General features: G+C 47.4%; 1 protein-coding gene across 1 annotated transcript in view; it reads right to left on the minus strand.

Annotated features, from left to right (window-relative positions):
• TLL2 (tolloid like 2) overlaps positions 1 to 15,397 on the minus strand; it is a 295,163-nt gene extending 279,766 nt beyond the window's left edge. The window contains exon 1 of the mRNA XM_069753374.1: positions 15,181 to 15,397. Within this exon, the coding sequence (XP_069609475.1) occupies positions 15,181 to 15,331 (151 nt within the window). The 5' untranslated portion in view covers positions 15,332 to 15,397. The remainder of the gene's footprint in view (positions 1 to 15,180) is intronic.
• Positions 15,398 to 21,649: the final 6,252 nt, after the last annotated feature.

Consider the following 21,649-nt stretch of genomic DNA (forward strand, 5'->3'; position numbering starts at 1 on the left):
CCCTATATAACAGCTGGAAATTCACCAGGACAAGCTATATATAATGGGTGTCCTCCTATGACTCGTAAAGAGCTGAATGGTTGCATGTGAGCGGAGAATGGTGCAGCCACTTGTCCTGTATCCTCACCCAGGCGCGGAACATCTACTCCAGAGATCTTCCAGCATTCCCACAAACTCTCTAGATTTCCATAACTTATTGTATAACTACATTTAGATTTGCATAATTACATCTAAAATTAAAAACAAAAATAGCACTAAATATCATGTTGTTACTTGCCCTTTTTTTGTCACCAGTTTGAAGATTTTCACTATTTGTAAATGAAGTTTGTGTTTTTGTATTTCGTTTATGGAACGACCAACCTTGATGTCACTCAACTTTTCTAGACCCTGAGGACATGTTCCCACACACGTATGTGCAGCATTTTTACTGCTGTATTTTTTTTTCTGTTTTAATTTAACGCCAATGTCGAACATTGCCTTTTTTTTTTTTTTTTGGGGGGGGGGGGGATACATTGTCCCCCTAAAGGTTACATTCTCATGATGAGTTTTTGATGTTTCAGCATTTCTGCATCTATTAACTAAGTAAGGTTACTTGATTTTTTCATTGTGTTTTTATCACATTTTTTAATCAATTAAAAAATCATTTAGCCTAGTTGATAGGATTAGATTAGTTAGGGACAGTAAAAATATATTTTAGTAATCGTTGTCTACTACAGTATTTTTTACTGAATGGAGTTAGTTTCAGTAAAGTGAAGAAAAAAAATTACGGTAGATTAGTTGATAGGATTAGATTAGGGACAGTAAAAATATACGGCAGTAATCATTGTCTACTACAGTATTTTGTATTGAATTGAGTTAGTGTCCGCACAAAAAAAAAAAATCATTCATGCATCATGCAGCCATTGAGCGCTGATCAGTGACGGACATCAGTGATCAACCTTTGGTTGTTGGGAATTTTTTTTTAAAGAATCAAAAAATAATTTAGATTATTAGATTAGGGACCGCAATTGGGTTTAGTGTCATTTACGGGAGCTCAGCAATTTCTTTTTTACTGCTGTCTGTTTAGTAAGTTTTTTTTTTTTATTTGATCACATTTTTTTATCTTTCTTTGTAGATTTTTTTATTTAGAAGAGAAAAAAAAACAGAAAAGAAAGTTTACACCAAGCTCTCACAAACACCTCTGAATAAAATTTGGTGCACACCCTACCTTCCTAGATTTACATATTCCTTTCCCTTCTTTTTCCTCCCCTTCCTTTTCCCCTTACTTCCCCCATGTTTTGCTTGATCACTACTACACTGTAACAGTCATTGTTTCTTCACATGGGGCTCCTGAAGAAGCCAGAAATCTGGCAATATTGGAGTGTTGACATTTTGTATAACACTCCAGTGTTCCGCATGGCTATACCCCAAACATGCTTTAAGGCCATCTGCACATTCTTGCATTACTGTGATAATGCACAATGTCTTACCAGAGATGACCCCAACTTTGACCAACTTTTCAAAGTTCGGCCGATAATTGAGCACTACAGCAACAAGTTTGCAGAGGTGTGCAACCTCCAAAGGGACATCTGTGTGGTTGAGTCCCTAATACATTTCAAGGGGAGGCTCAAATTCCGGCAATACTTGCCAAGTAAGAGGGCCAGGTATGGAATTAAGCTATACAAACTGTGTGAGAATACCTCAGGGTACACCCACAAGTTTGGGGTTTTTGAAGGGAAGGACACCCGGATTCAACACCCTGAATACCCCCATGACCTGAAGGTGAATGGGAATTTTGTGCGGGATTTGGTGCACCCACTGCTGGATAAAGGTTATCACCTCTATGTAGATAACTTTTATACCAGAGTCCCACTGTTCAAGTCCCTCTCTGCGTGAGCTACCGCAGCCTGCGGTACAGCCCACAAAAATAAGAGAAGCTAATGCTAATTGATGCTAATTGGGAAGATGCTAATTGAGAAGATGCTCAGAAAGGGCAAGAGCAGAGCCCAATGTAGCAAGAATATGCCAGTGGTCAAGTACAAGAGGAATGTCCTTTCCTTGACCACCATACACAGTGATGGCAGCACCCCTAGCACTGTACAATGTATCTCTACACAGGTCTGCAAACTTCACTGTGTACTGGGGTACAACAAGAACATGGGGATTTGATCTCTCTGAACAAGTCCTCCAGCCGTACAGTGCCATGAGAAATGCCAAGGAGTGGTACAAGAAGCTGGCCGTGCACATTGTACAGCTGGCAATGTACAATGCCTTTGTGCTATCACGATGTGCTGGCCAGACCAAGACCTTCCTTCAGTTCCAGGAAGTAACGATCAATGCCCTAATATTTGGCAGTCGGGAAAGAGCGGGTCCCAGTACTTCTACAAGTGAAAGTGCCTGTGTTGAACCAGGTCAACATTTCCCCAGGAAGGTCCCTCAAACTGCAAAGTAAAAAAGGTGCAATATGTGTCACAGAAGGGCTGTACGTAAGGATACCACTTTAGTGTGACATCTGCCTTGACAAACCTGGTCTGTGTATGAAAGACTGCTTCAGAGTGTTCCACTCATCCATGGACTAATACATTTATTTACACAGCTGACATATGCCAACCTGACTTAAACCACGCAACTCATATGCCAACCTGATGCCACCACAAACTTCACATAACGGGAAAACACTAGATCAATTCCAATATAGGATCACTAGTGGGGGGAATATCCACTGTGTAGACACATCAGGGGCTCTCCTATTGCGACATAATGCCCGCAGACCACTCCATCAAGTCTGCATTCCAAAACCTCACGCCTTCCCTTCCGAGCCCTGCGCCCAATCAGTGGTTTTCCCCCACATATGGGGTATCAGCGTACTCAGGAGAAATTGGACAACAACTTTTTGGGTCCAACTTCTCCTGTTACCCTTGTGAAAAAAACTTGGAGTGAAAAGACCATTTTTGAGAAAAAAATGTGATTTTTCTATTTTCATATCTATACGTCATTAACATCTGTCAAGCACCTAGGAGTCTAAAGTGCTCACCACACATATAGATAAGCTAGTGTCCAAAATGGCATCACCTGTGGGGGGTTTGCACTGTTTTGGCACATCAGGGGCTCTCCAAATGTGACACAGTGTCCGCTCTCAATTTCAACCAATTTTGCGTTGAAAAAGCTCCTTCCCTTCCCAGCCCTGCCGTGCTCCCAAACAGTGTTTTTTCTCCCACATATGGGGTATCAGCGTACTCAGTAGAAATTGGACAACAACTTTTGGGGCCCAATTTTTCCTGTTACTCTTGTGAAAATAAAAATGGCCACCAAGGTCTCCCGATCTTTTCCTCTTAAGGTACCTTCACACTAAACGATATCACTAGCGATCCGTGATGTTGCAGCGTCCTGGCTAGCGATATCGTTCAGCTTGACAGGCAGCAGCGATCAGAATCCTGCTGTGATGTCGTTGGTCTGGGCTAGAAGGCCAGAACTTTATTTGGTCGCTGGCTCTCCCGCTGACATCGCTGAATCGGCGTGTGTGACGCCGATTCAGCGATGTCTTCGCTGGTAACCAGGGTAAACATCGGGTTACTAAGCGCAGGGCCGCGCTTAGTAACCTGATGTTTACCCTGGTTACCATCCTAAAAGTAAAAAAAACAAACGCTTCATACTTACCTTTCGCTGTCTGTCCCTCGGCGCTGTGCTTTCCTGCACTCACTGTGAGCACAGCGGCCGGAAAGCAGAGCGGTGACGTCACAGCCAGTACAGAGAAGCACAGCGCCGGGGACAGACAGCGGAAGGTAAGTATGAAGCGTTTGTTTTTTAGGATGGTTACAAAGGTAAACATCGGGTTACTAAGCGTGGCCCTGCGCTTAGTAACCCGATGTTTACCCTGGTTCCCGGCATCGTTGGTCGCTGGAGAGCGGTCTGTGTGACAGCGCTCCAGTGACCAAACAGCGACGCGGCAGCGATCCGGATCATTGTCTGGATCGCTGCAGCGTCATTTAGTGTGAAGGTACCTTTAGACTTTTATCTTTTGGGTCATCTGAAGGCAATTGTCTGTGCTGTGAAGACACGAGATGTGCAGCATCTGAAACAACAGATACTGGAATCCTGTGCTAGCATTTCTTCTGCGCTGTTGCTATCAGTGTGTCAAGAGTGGAAGAAGAGGGTTTAATTGACAATTCAACACAATGGGCAGCACTTTGAACACATTTTATAAGTGGTCAACAATTTGTAAATAACTCATGAAAGAATAAAGTTACGTTAAAACCAAGCACATCATTGATTTTCTTGTGAAATTCTCTATAAGTTTGATGTGTCACATGACCCTCTTCCCATTGGAAAAAATATAGTTGGATCCAAAATGGCCGACTTCAAAATGGCCACCATGATCACCACCCATCTTGACAAGTTTTCCCCCTCCCATATACTAATGTGCCACAAACAGGAAGTTGATATTACCAACCATTCCCATTTTATTCAGGTGTATCCATATAAACGGCCCACCCTGTACTTCTCACTAAATTAGAATACTAAAAAGTTAATTTACTTCAGTTATTCAATACAACAGTGAAACTCATATATTAGAGTAATTACAAAGAGTAATCTATGTCAAGTGTTTATTTGTTAATGTTGATGATTATAGATACAGAGAAGACAGGCTAACGGAACGCCAAGCTGGCGGTCAGGGGAGATGTTGATTGAGAAAGGTCCGATGCAGCTCCTGCCGGGTGCCTCAGGAGAGGAATAAACAGTGAGTTGCAGGATACTCCGGTCAAATGGGAGCGCACAGGACACAGATGAAAGGATTAAAAGTTTCAATAAACAAAGAAACTTTTAATCCTTTTTACTGTGTCCTGTGCGCTCCCATGTGACCGGAGTATCCTGCAACTCAATGTTGATGATTATGACTTACAGCCAATGAAAACCCAAGTCATTTTCTCAGTAAATTAGAATAATTTATAATACCAGCTTGAAAAATTATTTTAAAATCCGAAATGTTGGCCTACTGAAATGTTTGTTCAGTAAACACACTCAATACTTGGTTGGGGCTCCTTTTGCATCAATTACTGCATCAATGCGGCGTGGCATGGAGGTGATCAGCCTGTGGCACTGCTGAGGTGTTATGGAAGCCCAGGTTGTTTTGATAGCAGCCTTCAGCTCCTCTGCATTGTTGGGTCTGGTGTCTTTCATCTTCCTCTTGACAATATCCCATAGATTCTCTATGGGGTTAAGGTCAGGCGAGTTCGCTGGCCAATCAAGCATAGTGATACTGTTCATTTTATACCAGGTATTGGTACTTTTGGCAGTGTGGAGAGGTGCCAAGTCCTGCTGGAGAATGCAATTTCCATCTCCAAAAAACTTGTCAGCATGACGTGCTCTAAAATTTCCTGGAAGACGGCTGCGCTGACTATGGTCTTGATAAAACACAATGGACCTACACCAGCAGATGACATGGCTCCCCAAACCATCACTGATTGTGGAAACTTCACACTAGACCTCAAGCAGCTTAGATTGGGGCCTCTCCACTCTTCCTCCAGACTCTGGGACCTTGATTTTCAAATGAAAACTTACTTTCATCTGAAAACACCTTAGATCTCTAAGCAACAGTTCAGTTCCTTTTTCTCCTTGGCCCAGGTAAGACGCTTCTCGCTCTGTCTATTGGTCATGAGTGGCTTGACACAAGGAATGTGACACTTGTAGCCCATGTCCTGGATACATCTGTGTGTGGTGGCTCTTGAAGCAGCAGTCAACTCCTTGTGAATCTCACCCAAATTTTTGAATGGCCTTTTCTTAACAATCCTTTTAAGGCTGCAGTTATCCCGGTTGCTTGACCACCTTTTTCTACCACACATTTTCCTTCCACTCAACTTTCCATTAATATGACCTTTTGTGGCTTACCCTCCTTGTGGAGTGTGTCAATGACTACCTTCTGGACATCTGTCAAGTCAGGAGTCTTCTTCATGATTGTGGAGCCTACTGAAACAGACTAAGGGACCTTTTTAAACGCTTAGGAAGCTTTTGCAGGTTTTTTTGTTAATTATTCTAATTTATTGAGATAATGAGTTTTGGGTTTTCATTGGTTGTAAGTCATAATCATCGATCAAAAGATAGTTTCTACCCCAATACTGTGCACAAGTTTTAGGTAAGTGTGGGAAGAAATGCTGCTAGTGATAGTAGTTTATTTTCATCCAATAACAAAATGCAAAGTGATTAAACAAAGAACCTAAATCAAATCCCTATTTGGTCTGACCGCCCTTTGCTTTCATCAATTCTTCTACACAGATTTTTAAGGAATTCAGTAGGGAGGTTGTTCCAAATATCTCGGAGAACTAACCGCAAATCTTCTGTGGATGTCGCTAGTGCAAATCCTTCTATTTCTTCATGTAGTCTAAGGCAGTCACAATGTTGAGATGAGGGCTCTGTGGAAGGCACCACATCATCATTTGCAGGACTCCTTTGTGCTCAAAATAGTTCTTAATCATACAGTCAATGTCATTAAGAACCATCTTCATCATAAAATTCTGTGGGATCATAGCCGGATGGCGAGATTCATTTTGGACATTTCAGGAGTTTAAAAACCAAGAGTTTTCAAGCAGAAAGTTTCAGGAATATTTTTTTCCTTTTTGGGGGAGGTTTAGGAGGAGTTTTTTCTTTTTTAAATGATTCCTGAAGCTATTTTGATGAATTTTAGAAGATTTTTTTTCCCCTGAAAAGTTTTTTCCAGCCTTCTGATTAGACAGTGCCTGGTTTGAAAAGGTTTCCGTTATGATCCACTGCAAAGAAGTGACATGCACTTTCCGTTTTCCCTCTGGAGTCTTTCAAAACCTCTTTAGGAAAATAAAGGCTCCAAAAATTCACCATATGAACAGCAACGCGGATTTACTATAGAAATGAAATGGAAGAATTTTCCAAGAGTTTTTGAAGAACTTTTTGAGTAGGATTTTGGGAAGTTTACACTCCAAAATGTTCTGAAAAAAAAACTGAATATAGCTATGGAGTGACTTCTGCGACAGTTTTTGGGGGGCAAAATCATCGAAACAGTGGCGTAAGCTCCAATGGGGCCCCCAAATATTTTGAATCTTTAATAGCAATAGTCTTTTTCTATAGGCCAAAGGGACTTTTAGGGCCCTGGTGCGATTACAACCCCTGCATCTGTTGTAGTTACACCCCTGCATCAAACGCAACAGTTACATTAAATTATCACTTCTGCACTCCCTCTTACCACCAATTCAAAGAGAAAACAGGAATGCTTGACTGAATATACCTGTGTATGGAGGAGTCGGGAGATATAATTGAGGCTCGTTTGACACGGTCATCCGACGATTATCTAATGCTAGGTTCACATATATCCAGTGGTCTGCACTGAGAACTGCATCTGGGTGTGTCTGTCGGATCCCCGAAAAACAGAATTCCAATGTGAAGACTCAGACTCATTCTCTATTATGAGTCACTCTACTTTCGGACTATCTCTGGTGTCTATTATAGAAACTTGATTCCAGCTCACCCAGTAGCTCTATGCTCATCCACCTGGGGCTCAGACTCTGGCCTCGCCCTGGCCTCACTTCAAGGAAAATAGAAAAAAATTGGACTCCGGCTCAACAGGACTGGATTTAATTCTATTTTTATTTTTCAAAAGAAAATATAGTGCATACAAAAGAAAAATGTACATGGTCGACATGACCAAGTCGACACATTTCGACGGCACTAGGCAGTCGAAACGCGTAGACTTGGTCATGTCGACCATGTACATTTTTCTTTTGTATGCACTATACTTTCTTTTGAAAAGAAAAAGAAAAGGAAATTTAGTCCTGTTGAGCCGGACTCCAATTTTTTTCCAAATTTTTTTCTATTTTCCTACGTCTGGTATCTGTCAGGATAGTCCACCTTTCTCAGATGTGCACAAAAGCTTAAAGTCTACCATGCTTTCGTGCACATCTGTAGAAGAACACTGCCAGGATGGATGTCAGACAGAGTCCAAAGTGACTCATAATAGTTGACCTCATAATAGTGAATGGATCAGTCTTGGCTTTCTCAGGGTTTCCAATGAAACCCCCATGCAGTGCTCAGCATGCAGCACCGGATATGTGTGAACTTAGTCTAACATGTATGGCCAAGCTTTGCACTTGCTTATGAACTGTGCTTGACAAGTACAAAGCAGACACATCTAGAAAGGGCGAGGTGGTTAATTATTCACGGATTACAGCTATTTACCTGTCAATTAGAGCTGAACGATGTTTACCGTCTATTATAAACTTGTGTAGACATAAGGCTTAGTGTATATTGGTTTATTTCCCTAGCATACAAGCTCAGTATAGATTTTATATTCTAAATAATGCTACAACTAAGTTCTCTATACAATTCAAAGTATGGCTATTTCTAATAGAGTGAACACACAATTAAAGGGATTATCCAGGATTATTTTCCTTTTTTCTTATGGGGCTAAAAACTACTAGGCAGGTAACTATATTGAAAACCGGAAGACAAAAGTAGACCCCTAAAAATGAACTTTTAATAATATGTTAAAAGCATGACTCCCAGCAAACATTAACAGACAAATACCAATGTATAATAGAAATACAGCATCAGGGTAAATACAAAAATCTGTCAATATATATTCGATAGGGTATATAAACAATTAATAATACCCTTGTATTCCCTAGCAGTCACCATGCGTAACTGCGCAGGTTGGCACTCTAACGTTTAATAGTATGGCGCCCCCGCTCAATGTAGGAATCATTGAAAGCACTCTAATAGTTCAAATATAAAGTGAATAAAGCGCAATGAAAGTGATAAAGAAGACATGGGTTTAGATGTGAGGTATGTCAATCATTAGTTGTCATTAAGAGGGTATCATACAGGTACAATGTCAAGGGATAGTCAAATGATGCAAATAGGTAGGGCTTGTAATGGGCTAAGAAAACCCTAATATAACCTGTCCGACCTTCCTGCGGAGGTTGGCACCCTAATGTTAACGGTAAGGTGCCCCCACTCAACGAAAGTAACCCTGAATGCGCGAATGTTAACTCTAACTAACAGATAATTGGACATGTAGAGCAAGTGTGTCAATCAAAACGTGATCATAAAGATGACCATAAAGAATGCTACTCCAAATGGACAGAGAGCTAGAATAAATAAAGCTACCAATAATAAAGGTACTAAAAGAAGGTAATGTGACGTCCCAGCAGTTTGTTAATTAACCAGATGTTTATTTTCAGCAAGCCAGGAGGAATAGACTGTTCAATATATAAGTTGACTTTTGAATTTATGTGTTTGTTTCTTGTTGGTCAAGAGTCTAAAATGTTAACTCTTGTTCTAGGTTAAATTGATATTTCTAAATAGATGAATGGTTAATGTTTTGCATCTTATATCAGGTCCTACAACTTATGGTCTGCCAACTTTGCAAGACAGTGATACAGGGTAATTGAACAATGATGTTTGCTGATATGTTGACTACACATTGTCCAGGCCAGCCAGTTTTTTTACTTATAAAGCAGAGGAGGGAATACTATGCAAGTAGATTACATAATCAAACAATGCAAATTGATCTTGTCACCATTCTTCCCCTTTCATTGTGAATGCTGGCTTGAAGGACAGTTGTAAAAAGAGGATATATACCTCTATATACCTAGAGACATCCAGATAGCCAAGAGAACCAGAGATCCAAAGAACCAGAGATTCTTAACAAGACAGCAGCCCAGAAATCATGGCTCCATGAAGAGGGACACAGATTTGACATTACAGAGCATGACAGCTTAGGGGACCATGGCCTTGGATGAAATGAATACAGATCTGCTCCACTGACCATCACTATGGATATGTTTGGGGTAGTCAGGATTTGGACCCATCGGTCACCTGAGCCCCATGTATATGTTTGGGAAAGCCAGGAATGGGAACTGGCTCCATGGAGATGTTTGGAGAAGCCAGGTTGTGACCCTCTGGTCAACTGGCCTTGAACCTCAATGGATTGTCATCTTCCTAAGCTTGTCGTTACCTCCTCTCTGTGTGCCTGCCACAGGTGGGGTAGTCGGCCCTGGAAGCTCTGAAGTAACAGCTGCTCTTATCTCAGCGAGTCAGCAAAAGGGTGAGACTGTAATTTGTATCATCTTTGGTATTTTGCTGGGACTGTGTTACGTGTTCTTTCCCTGTTTTGTGGTTCAATAAAGTATTGCTACACTGTTTTACCCTCACACTGTGTTGTCTGAGTAGTATAACATCCAAGGTAAAAGGAGAGCGGGTGTTCTTTAAACTCTAGATAATACCTGGTCCATGTGGTTTCGGCTAGCGGACCAGAGCATCAACTGACCTTCTGTGTCTCTACAGGTACTAAATAATAATAATAATAATAATAATAATAATAATAATAATACCAAAACTAAAGGTACTATATATAGTACCAGTCAGATGTTATATTCAGTACACTTCTCCAGAAGGAAAAAGATCTGTAACAGTTAAACACATAAATAAGTATTTCATAATACTCTGCCTGACAAGTTCAAACCTAGCAAACATATACAAAAAAAGGTCTATGCAGTAACAATGATCAAAATAAAGGAGCTTGACAACTCAGCGATCCCTCAATATGGACATCACATAATCTATATAATATATAAGTTTACTTATCCCAGGTCGACACATTCACTAGGAAATTTAGCTGCTCCACATCAACAGAGCAGCTCTGCTGGGCTGCTCTGTTGATGGGCGTGACTGCTGACATCGTGCTGATTGACAGCTGGATCCCCGCAGTTATACAGCGGGAAGCCGGCTGTCAATCAGCATGACATCATCATTAACACAGCAGAGCGGAAGAGAAGCAGCTGTTCGGTCGACATGACATCACCGGAAGCCGCAGAATTGCTGCCAGGAACGGTCCGTGACCGCACTGAGCTGGCAGATATCGGTGCCAGGCACAACAATCAGATAGTTCACAACTACCTACCTGTAAGTTCTTAGCCACATAAGAAAAAGAATTAAATAGTCCCGAATAATCTCTCCAAACATTTATGGAAAAGATTCTGGAACAGCTGCAGACTAAGATCAGGTGCAGATCAGCATATGAAGAATCCTCCTATTTTCATCCAGAAAAAAAACATAAAATTTCCTTCCATATTGCATCTGCACGTTACCCATGTGTTATTCATGTGTCTGTTTTTTACATCTGTGTGTCATCCATGCGGCATCCCATATTATAAGTCAGCAGTAAACATTACAAGACCAAATAGTTTCCTATACTACTAACTGCAATGTATCCATAAAAATCAGATGCAGTTATGATCCATATGTGCATTCTGCCCATGTGAAAAAAAAGTGATATCTTAACAGCCCTATTCAATAACGCTGGTCAGTGTGCTGTAGTCCGAACAAGTCCTAAAGGCTGTATTTTCAGTCTGTGTACTGGCCGTGTGCTCAACTGATAATTTGCAGACATGACTGCCACGTTTTAGTACGTCCTTCTAAACATCCGCATGACACAGTCTGTGAAGAACGGACGAACCGAGGGTATCCCGACCCAAAATAAACACCTTCATGACCCGCAGCCGCTCAGTGCCGTACTTGGACCATGACACACGGATGTGTGAATCCAGCCTAAGGCTACTTTTAGGCCGGTTTCACACGTCAGTGGCTCCGGTACGTGAGGTGACAGTTTCCTCACGTACCGGAGACACTGACTCACGTAGACACATTAAAATCAATGTGTCTCTGCACATGTCAGCGTATTTTCACGGACCGTGTGTCCGTTTGAAAAACACGGAGACATGTCAGTGTTCGTGGGAGCGCACGGATCACACGGACCCATTAAAGTCAATGGGTCCGTGTAAAACACGTACCGCACACGGATGCTGTCCGTGTGCAGTCCGTGTGCCGTGCAGGAGACAGCGCTACAGTAAGTGCTGTCCCCCCAGCTTGTGGTGCTGAAGCCCCATTCATTTCTTCTCTCCAGCAGCGTTCGCTGGAGAGAAGGAATAAAAAATCAATTTTTTTAAAAAAATTTTTGTTGTTAAAATAAAGTTCCCAGTAATCTCCCCCCTCCCTCCCCCTGTGCGCTCGCCCGCTGGCATTAAAATACTTACCCAGCTCCCTCGGCGCTTCCTCTCAGCGTCACAGCTCTTCCTGTATGAGCGGTCACGTGGTGCCGCACATTACAGTGATGAATATGCGGCTCCACCTCCCATAGGGGTGGAGCCGCATATTCATCACTGTAATAAGCAGCACCACGTGACCGCTCATACAGGAAGCGCTGCGACGCTGAGAGGAAGCATCGGGGGAGCTGGGTAAGTATTTTAATGCCAGCGGGCGGGCGCACAGGGGGAGGGAGGGTGGAGATTACCGGGAACTTTATTTTAACAACAACAACAAAAAAAATAATTTTTCATTCCTTCTCTCCAGTGAACGCTGCTGGGAAGAAGGAATGAATTCTGGATTCAGCACCCAAAGCAGGGGACAGCGCTTAACTCTAGCGCTGTCTCCTGCACGGTGTGTGTGGTACCCAGTCGGCACACAGACGGCACACGGCTGCCGCACGTGTGCCACACTGATGTGCCAGGTGAGCACACGGACACGGATAACTCCGGTACCGATTTTTCTGGTACCGGAATTATCTGGACGTGTGGGACAGACCTTACACATACCGGGTTTTTTTCCTGCCCATTATTGCAGGCCTTTTTTTACGGACTGTATCGATGCAATTTTCACGGTCTGCCGCAATAACGGACCGCAAAAAACGGATCACCTTTTTTTCAGGTTTCCAATACTATGGAAATAGTATTAGAAAAAAAAAGCATTCCGCAAAACCGGAAGTCACGGTGCACCACCAAAACAAACTTCCGTTGTTTTTGTGGCCCCATTGATTTTCAATGGGGGCCGTGTCCATAAGCCGGGAAAAAGATCGAGCAGGCTGGATCTTTTTTCACGGCTGTAAATATGGCTCTCACGGTCATACGGCGCAGGGCACACTGTGAAATTATTGCGCCCCGTTTTTGCGGCCCCATGGAAACGGACAGCAAAACAACGGTATGTGTAAAAGAAGCCTAACAGACTCTAATAACAAGATACATTTTCAAGGATCTTATTAATGTGACTAGGGATTGGTAACACACAGTGCAGAAAAGTCAGCTGACAGAAATATTCTCTCCCATTAACGGCTCATTCAGACATCCGTTTGTCGTATATGAGCTCTATCCGTTTTTTCATGGATAGCGTTCTTACATATGGCGGTCTATGGGATATTTCACAATTCCAATTTTCTTTTGCGGACTGAGGGATCCGCGCAACATTGCGGAGACATGTCTGATATTGATCCAAGTGTCAGATCAAATTCCACAATGCAAGTCTATGGAGCCATGGAGAAATAAAAAATAAAGCAAAATCTAAGAGCACTTGTAAAGGTACCTTCACACTGAACGATATCGCTAGCGATCCGTGACGTTGCCGCGTCCTGGATAGCGATATCGTTGAGTTTGACACGCAGCAGCGATCTGGATCCTGCTGTGCCATCGTTGGTGGGAGCAGAAAGTCCAGAACTTTATTTTGTCGCTGGATCTCCCGATGACATCGCTTCATCTGCGTGTGTGACGCCGATTCAGCGATGTCTTCACTGGTAACCAGGGTAAACATCGGGTTACTAAGCGCAGGGCCGCGCTTAGTAACCCGATGTTTACCCTGGTTACCAGCGTAAACGTAAAAAAAAAAAAACACTACATACTTACCTTCCGGTGACGTCACCACTGTGCTTTCCGGCTGGCGCTCACAATCAGTGCAGGGAAGCACAGCGTCGGGGGACAGACACCGGAATGTAAGTATGTAGTGTTTGGTTTTTTTTACGTTTATGCTGGTAACCAGGGTAAACATCAGGTTACTAAGCGCAGCCCTGCGCTTAGTAACCCGATGTTTACCCTGGTTACCAGGGGACTTCGCATAGTTGGTCGCTGGAGAGCTGTCTGTGTGACAGCTCTTGAGCGACCACACAGCGACGCTGCAGCGATCGGGATCGTTGTCTAGATCGCTGCAGCGTCGCTAAATGTGACGGTACCTATAGTCATCGGAGTGCTGACTCTTTTTCATGGATCGCTAGATAGGACATAGTGGAGAAACGTTTTTTTTTTCTCTGAAACTTGCACCAAATTGGCGGATAAACTAGGACCGTTTTTCTCGTACGTGGAAGAAAATGGATATCAGAATGAGCCCCTATATTTTTTTGCTTTCCAGAGCTCCTGCTTAGTAAATTTGCCTAGATGTAAGGTAGCACAGGGTTGACAGTTTATGCACATGGCCAGACATGCACTTGTCAGACTTTTCCCTTGGACCGAATTGGACCCGATATTTGAATCGCACTCTGCCATGCAAGTCAATGAGTCCGTGGAAACCATCAGATTGCACTTGGATGACATCAGAGTGCAGCCCGATTTCCACAAACTGACAGAATGAAGAAGATGGAGAACTTTTTTTTCTCCATCTTCTCCTCATCCAATAGAATTTGATCACACAAGAGACTACACGGTCATCTGCACCTAGCCTTACACTGAATCATCAGCCAAATGTTCCAGTCACAGGGCCCTAGCTGGGTGCTGACCCCTGGAAGGGGAGAATAACGGCCCATTATTACTCACCACTCAAGTTTCACTGAAATCTAGAACAAAGGAAGGGTTAATAAAATATAACAGATATAAGAGGACAGATTAGGATATAACTTTGAACCTAAGGAAGCAAAATAAATAAATAGTAACATATTTTGCGCCAAATATTGAGTGTCTGGGTAATTCATTGATTTTATTCAATCCAAACTTCGACACCGAATTTCTCCAAAAAGTGACCAGATTGGTCCAGGTGCCACTATTATCCCTGAACTAATCCCGGGACGCCCCATGATGTGTCGCCGGGGCGACATCCAGGGCGACCACTAATAACGATGCCACCGCTGCGCCATCGATTTGCGTGTGAATGGCGCATGTTGTGCAGGTGATGGACGCAGCGACATTCACCGAGGACGGTACTTGCAGATACTAACAACAAGTGGGGTTCGTAAAATTAGGGAGAACGTTGCATTTTTGGGGACATATTGGAAATCTTGGTTCCATCAATACAATTAGTCATGATATTGATTTATTTTAAGATCCTTGATATAATTGTGACAATTATAATTGTTCCATTAGTGACAACATGCAGATCAGCTCCAATGGCAATTAGTGATGAATGGAAGGAAGGAGTCGCGGCACCTACCAGCCTTGCACGGGTCCTTGTACTCCGGCTCCTCCGGGTTATCTTCCAGTAAGTATTCCAAGCCAAACTGGTAATCCTGCCCCATGGCCAGGCGGATGCCCCACAGGAAGGTCAGGGCGACAGATGTCAGTGTGCACCGCCGGCCGCTCATTGCTGGACACACCACAAGTTTGGAGGGAGGACACGGGGCTGTGTGCTGGGAGTGAGGCAGGGGCTGCAGGTGGGCTGCTGTGTGGGGGTGCAGCAGCGTACAGCGCCGGGCGGCAGATGCTACTTGTGGGGGGATCGTGGCTGCGGGCGGCGTATAAAGGGTGCAGGGGGCAGTGCGGCCGGGGGCAGTGCGCCGGGGGCGGGCTCTGTGCTCACTAGTCCCCGGCCGGCCGGGGTGTTCCTCATGGCTGCCTGGGCCAATCAGCCGCTCGCTGCACTCAGCTCATTAGGAAGCAGCGCTCACCCGGGGCTCAGGCTGCCCTCAACTGTGCGCGCAGCGCCGGCTACTGTGAGCTGCCGAGTACGGTGCAGAGCCGGCTGTTCCTCTACAGAGCAGTGTATACAGCGGAGTACGGTGCAGAGCCGGCTGTTCCTCTACAGAGCCGTGTATACAGCGGAGTACGGTGCAGAGCCGGCTGTTCCTCTACAGAGCCGTGTATACAGCGGAGTACGGTGCAGAGCCGGCTGTGCCTCTACAGAGCCGTGTATACAGCGGAGTACGGTGCAGAGCCGGCTGTGCCTCTACAGAGCCGTGTATACAGCGGGGTACGGTGCAGAGCCGGCTGTGCCTCTACAGAGCCGTGTATACAGCGGAGTACGGTGCAGAGCCGGCTGTGCCTCTACAGAGCCGTGTATACAGCGGGGTACGGTGCAGAGCCGGCTGTGCCTCTACAGAGCCGTGTATACAGCGGAGTACGGTGCAGAGCCGGCTGTGCCTCTACAGAGCCGTGTATACAGCGGAGTACGGTGCAGAGCCGGCTGTGCCTCTACAGAGCCGTGTATACAGCGGAGTACGGTGCAGAGCCGGCTGTGCCTCTACAGAGCCGTGTATACAGCGGAGTACGGTGCAGAGCCGGCTGTGCCTCTGTACAACAGAGCCGTGTATACAGCGGAGTACGGTGCAGAGCCGGCTGTGCCTCTACAGAGCCGTGTATACAGCGGAGTACGGTGCAGAGCCGGCTGTGCCTCTACAGAGCCGTGTATACAGCGGAGTACGGTGCAGAGCCGGCTGTGCCTCTATACAGAGCTTTGTATAGAGTGGAGTACGGTGCAGAGCCGGCTGTGCCTCTGTACAGTGCCGTGTATACAGCGGAGTACGGTGCAGAGCCGGCTGTGCCTCTATACAGAGCTTTGTATAGAGTGGAGTACGGTGCAGAGCCGGCTGTGCCTCTGTACAGTGCCGTGTATACAGCGGAGTACGGTGCAGAGCCGGCTGTGCCTCTATACAGAGCTTTGTATACAGCGGAGTACGGTGCAGAGCCGGCTGTGCCTCTACAGAGCCGTGTATACAGCGGAGTACGGTGCAGAGCCGGCTGTGCCTCTGTACAACAGAGCCGTGTATACAGCGGAGTACGGTGCAGAGCCGGCTGTGCCTCTGTACAACAGAGCCGTGTATACAGCGGAGTACGGTGCAGAGCCGGCTGTGCCTCTGTACAACAGAGCCGTGTATACAGCGGAGTACGGTGCAGAGCCGGCTGTGCCTCTACAGAGCCGTGTATACAGCGGAGTACGGTGCAGAGCCGGCTGTTCCTCTACAGAGCCGTGTATACAGCGGAGTACGGTGCAGAGCCGGCTGTTCCTCTACAGAGCCGTGTATACAGCGGAGTACGGTGCAGAGCCGGCTGTGCCTCTACAGAGCCGTGTATACAGCGGAGTACGGTGCAGAGCCGGCTGTGCCTCTACAGAGCCGTGTATACAGCGGGGTACGGTGCAGAGCCGGCTGTGCCTCTACAGAGCCGTGTATACAGCGGAGTACGGTGCAGAGCCGGCTGTGCCTCTACAGAGCCGTGTATACAGCGGGGTACGGTGCAGAGCCGGCTGTGCCTCTACAGAGCCGTGTATACAGCGGAGTACGGTGCAGAGCCGGCTGTGCCTCTACAGAGCCGTGTATACAGCGGAGTACGGTGCAGAGCCGGCTGTGCCTCTACAGAGCCGTGTATACAGCGGAGTACGGTGCAGAGCCGGCTGTGCCTCTGTACAACAGAGCCGTGTATACAGCGGAGTACGGTGCAGAGCCGGCTGTGCCTCTACAGAGCCGTGTATACAGCGGAGTACGGTGCAGAGCCGGCTGTGCCTCTACAGAGCCGTGTATACAGCGGAGTACGGTGCAGAGCCGGCTGTGCCTCTGTACAGTGCCGTGTATACAGCGGAGTACGGTGCAGAGCCGGCTGTGCCTCTATACAGAGCTTTGTATAGAGTGGAGTACGGTGCAGAGCCGGCTGTGCCTCTGTACAGTGCCGTGTATACAGCGGAGTACGGTGCAGAGCCGGCTGTGCCTCTATACAGAGCTTTGTATACAGCGGAGTACGGTGCAGAGCCGGCTGTGCCTCTACAGAGCCGTGTATACAGCGGAGTACGGTGCAGAGCCGGCTGTGCCTCTGTACAACAGAGCCGTGTATACAGCGGAGTACGGTGCAGAGCCGGCTGTGCCTCTGTACAACAGAGCCGTGTATACAGCGGAGTACGGTGCAGAGCCGGCTGTGCCTCTGTACAACAGAGCCGTGTATACAGCGGAGTACGGTGCAGAGCCGGCTGTGCCTCTACAGAGCCGTGTATACAGCGGAGTACGGTGCAGAGCCGGCTGTGCCTCTACAGAGCCGTGTATACAGCGGAGTATGGTGCTGAGCCGGCTGTGCCTCTGTACCGAGCCGTGTATACAGCGGAGTACGGTGCAGAGCCGGCTGTGCCTCTACAGAGCCGTGTATACAGCGGGGTACGGTGCAGAGCCGGCTGTGCCTCTACAGAGCCGTGTATACAGCGGGGTACGGTGCTGAGCCGGCTGTGCCTCTGTACCGAGCCGTGTATACAGCGGAGTACGGTGCAGAGCCGGCTGTGCCTCTACAGAGCCGTGTATACAGCGGAGTACGGTGCAGAGCCGGCTGTTCCTCTACAGAGCCGTGTATACAGCGGAGTACGGTGCAGAGCCGGCTGTTCCTCTACAGAGCCGTGTATACAGCGGAGTACGGTGCAGAGCCGGCTGTGCCTCTACAGAGCCATGTATACAGCGGAGTACGGTGCAGAGCCGGCTGTGCCTCTACAGAGCCGTGTATACAGCGGAGTACGGTGCAGAGCCGGCTGTTCCTCTACAGAGCCGTGTATACAGCGGAGTACGGTGCAGAGCCGGCTGTGCCTCTGTACCGAGCCGTGTATACAGCGGAGTACGGTGCAGAGCCGGCTGTGCCTCTACAGAGCCGTGTATACAGCGGGGTACGGTGCAGAGCCGGCTGTGCCTCTATACAGAGCTTTGTATAGAGTGGAGTACGGTGCAGAGCCATTTGTGCCTCTGTACAGTGCCGTGTATACAGCGGAGTACGGTGCAGAGCCGGCTGTGCCTCTGTACAACAGAGCCGTGTATACAGCGGAGTACGGTGCAGAGCCGGCTGTGCCTCTGTACCGAGCCGTGTATACAGCGGAGTACGGTGCAGAGCCGGCTGTGCCTCTACAGAGCCGTGTATACAGCGGAGTACAGTACAGAGCCGGCTGTGCCTCTATACAGAGCTTTGTATAGAGTGGAGTACGGTGCAGAGCCATTTGTGCCTCTGTACAGTGCCGTGTATACAGCGGAGTACGGTGCAGAGCCGGCTGTGCCTCTGTACCGAGCCGTGTATACAGCGGAGTATGGTGCTGAGCCGGCTGTGCCTCTGTACAGAGCCGTGTATACACCCGAGTACGGTGCAGAGCTGTCTGTGCCTCTATAGAGCAGAGTACAGTGCAGAGCCATTTGTGCCTCTGTACAGTGCCGTGTATACAGCGGAGTACGGTACAGAGCCGGCTGTGCCTCTGTACCGAGCCGTGTATACAGCGGAGTACGGTGCAGAGCCAGCTGTGCCTCTGTACAGAGCTTTGTATAGAGTGGAGTACGGTGCAGAGCCGGCTGTGCCTCTACAGAGCCGGCTGTGCCTCTACAGAGCCGTGTATGCAGTGGAGTATGATGTAGAGCCGGCTGTGCCTCTGTACAGAGCTGTGTATACAGCGGAGTCCGGTGCAGAGCTGTCTGTGCCTCTATAGAGCAGAGTACAGTGCAGAGCCATTTGTGCCTCTGTACAGTGCCGTGTATACAGCGGAGTATGGTGCTGAGCCGGCTGTGCCTCTGTACAGAGCCGTGTATACACCCGAGTACGGTGCAGAGCTGTCTGTGCCTCTATAGAGCAGAGTACAGTGCAGAGCCATTTGTGCCTCTGTACAGTGCCGTGTATACAGCGGAGTACGGTACAGAGCCGTGTATACAGCGGAGTACGGTGCAGAGCCGTCTGTGCCTCTACAGAGCCGGCTGTGCCTCTACAGAGCCGTGTATGCAGTGGAGTATGATGTAGAGCCGGCTGTGCCTCTGTACAGAGCTGTGTATACAGCGGAGTCCGGTGCAGAGCTGTCTGTGCCTCTATAGAGCAGAGTACAGTGCAGAGCCATTTGTGCCTCTGTACAGTGCCGTGTATACAGCGGAGTATGGTGCTGAGCCGGCTGTGCCTCTGTACAGAGCCGTGTATACACCCGAGTACGGTGCAGAGCTGTCTGTGCCTCTATAGAGCAGAGTACAGTGCAGAGCCATTTGTGCCTCTGTACAGTGCCGTGTATACAGCGGAGTACGGTACAGAGCCGTGTATACAGCGGAGTACGGTGCAGAGCCGTCTGTGCCTCTGTACCGAGCCGTGTATACAGCGGAGTACGGTGCAGAGCCGGCTGTGCCTCTACCGAGCCGTGTATACAGCGGGGTACGGTACAGAGCCGTGTATACAGCGGAGTACGGTGCAGAGCCAGCTGTGCCTCTGTACAGAGCTGTGTATAGAGTGGAGTACGGTGCAGAGCCGGCTGTGCCTCTGTACAGAGCCGTGTATACAGCGGGGTACGGTGCAGAGCCGTCTGTGCCTCTGTACAGAGCCGTGTATACAGCGGAGTACGGTGCAGAGCCGGCTGTGCCTCTGTACCGAGCCATGTATACAGCGGGGTACGGTACAGAGCCGTGTATACAGCGGAGTACGGTGCAGAGCCAGCTGTGCCTCTGTACAGAGCTTTGTATAGAGTGGAGTACGGTGCAGAGCCGGCTGTGCCTCTGTACAGAGCCGTGTATACAGCGGAGTACGGTGCAGAGCCAGCTGTGCCTCAGTACAGAGCTGTGTATAGAGTGGAGTACGGTGCAGAGCCGGCTGTGTCTCTGTATAGAGCCGTGTATACAGCGGGGTACGGTACAGAGCCGTGTATACAGCGGAGTACGGTGCAGAGCCAGCTGTGCCTCTGTACAGAGCTTTATATAGAGTGGAGTACGGTGCAGAGCCGGCTGTGCCTCTGTACAGAGCCGTGTATACAGTGGAGTACGGTGCAGAGCCAGCTGTGCCTCTGTACAGAGCTGTGTATAGAGTGGAGTACGGTGCAGAGCCATCTGTGTCTCTGTATAGAGCCATGTATACAGCGGAGTACGGTGCAGAGCCGGCTGTTACTCTGTACAGAGCCTTGTATACAGCGGAGTACGGTGTAGAGTCGTCTGTGCCTCTGTACAGAGACGTGTATATAGCGGAGTACGGTGCAGAGCTGTCTGTGACTCTATAGAGCAGAGTACGGTGCAGAGCCGGCTGTGCCTCTAGAGAGCCATGTATACAGTGGAGTATGATGTAGAGCCGGCTGTGCCTCTGTACAGAGCCGTGTATACAGCGGAGTACGGTGCAGAGCCATCTGTGCCTCTGTACAGAGCAGTGTATACAGCGGAGTACGGTGTAGAATTGTCTGTGCCTCTGTACAGAGACGTGTATATAGCGGAGTACGGTGCAGAGCCGGCTGTTACTCTGTACAGAGCCGTGTATACAGCAGAGTCCAGTGCAGAGCCGTGTATACAGCGGAGTACGGTGCAGAGCTGTCTGTGACTCTATAGAGCAGAGTACGGTGCAGAGCCGGCTGTGCCTCTACAGAGCCGTGTATGCAGTGGAGTATGATGTAGAGCCGGCTGTGCCTCTGTACAGAGCCGTGTATACAGCGGAGTACGGTGCAGAGCCGTCTGTGCCTCTAGAGAGCTGTGTATAGAGCGGAGTCCGGTGCAGAGCTCTGTGTAGTACTGTACAGAGATGTGTAAAGTGCTGAGTATGGCCAGAGCAGTGTGTGGTGCTGATACCAGTACCTGACACCACACAGCTCATATATGAAACCAGTATCCAACACTACACAGCTCATGTATAATAGCAGTAAGGCCGGGGTCACACCTAGCGTATAAAACTACGGCCCTTTTTGTTTTTACGGCCGAGATACGCAGAAAAGTTCCCTGATCAGTGTTCCG

Source organism: Ranitomeya imitator, chromosome 2 (genome assembly GCF_032444005.1).
Source record: "Ranitomeya imitator isolate aRanImi1 chromosome 2, aRanImi1.pri, whole genome shotgun sequence".
In the NCBI taxonomy this organism is placed as follows: domain Eukaryota; kingdom Metazoa; phylum Chordata; class Amphibia; order Anura; family Dendrobatidae; genus Ranitomeya; species Ranitomeya imitator.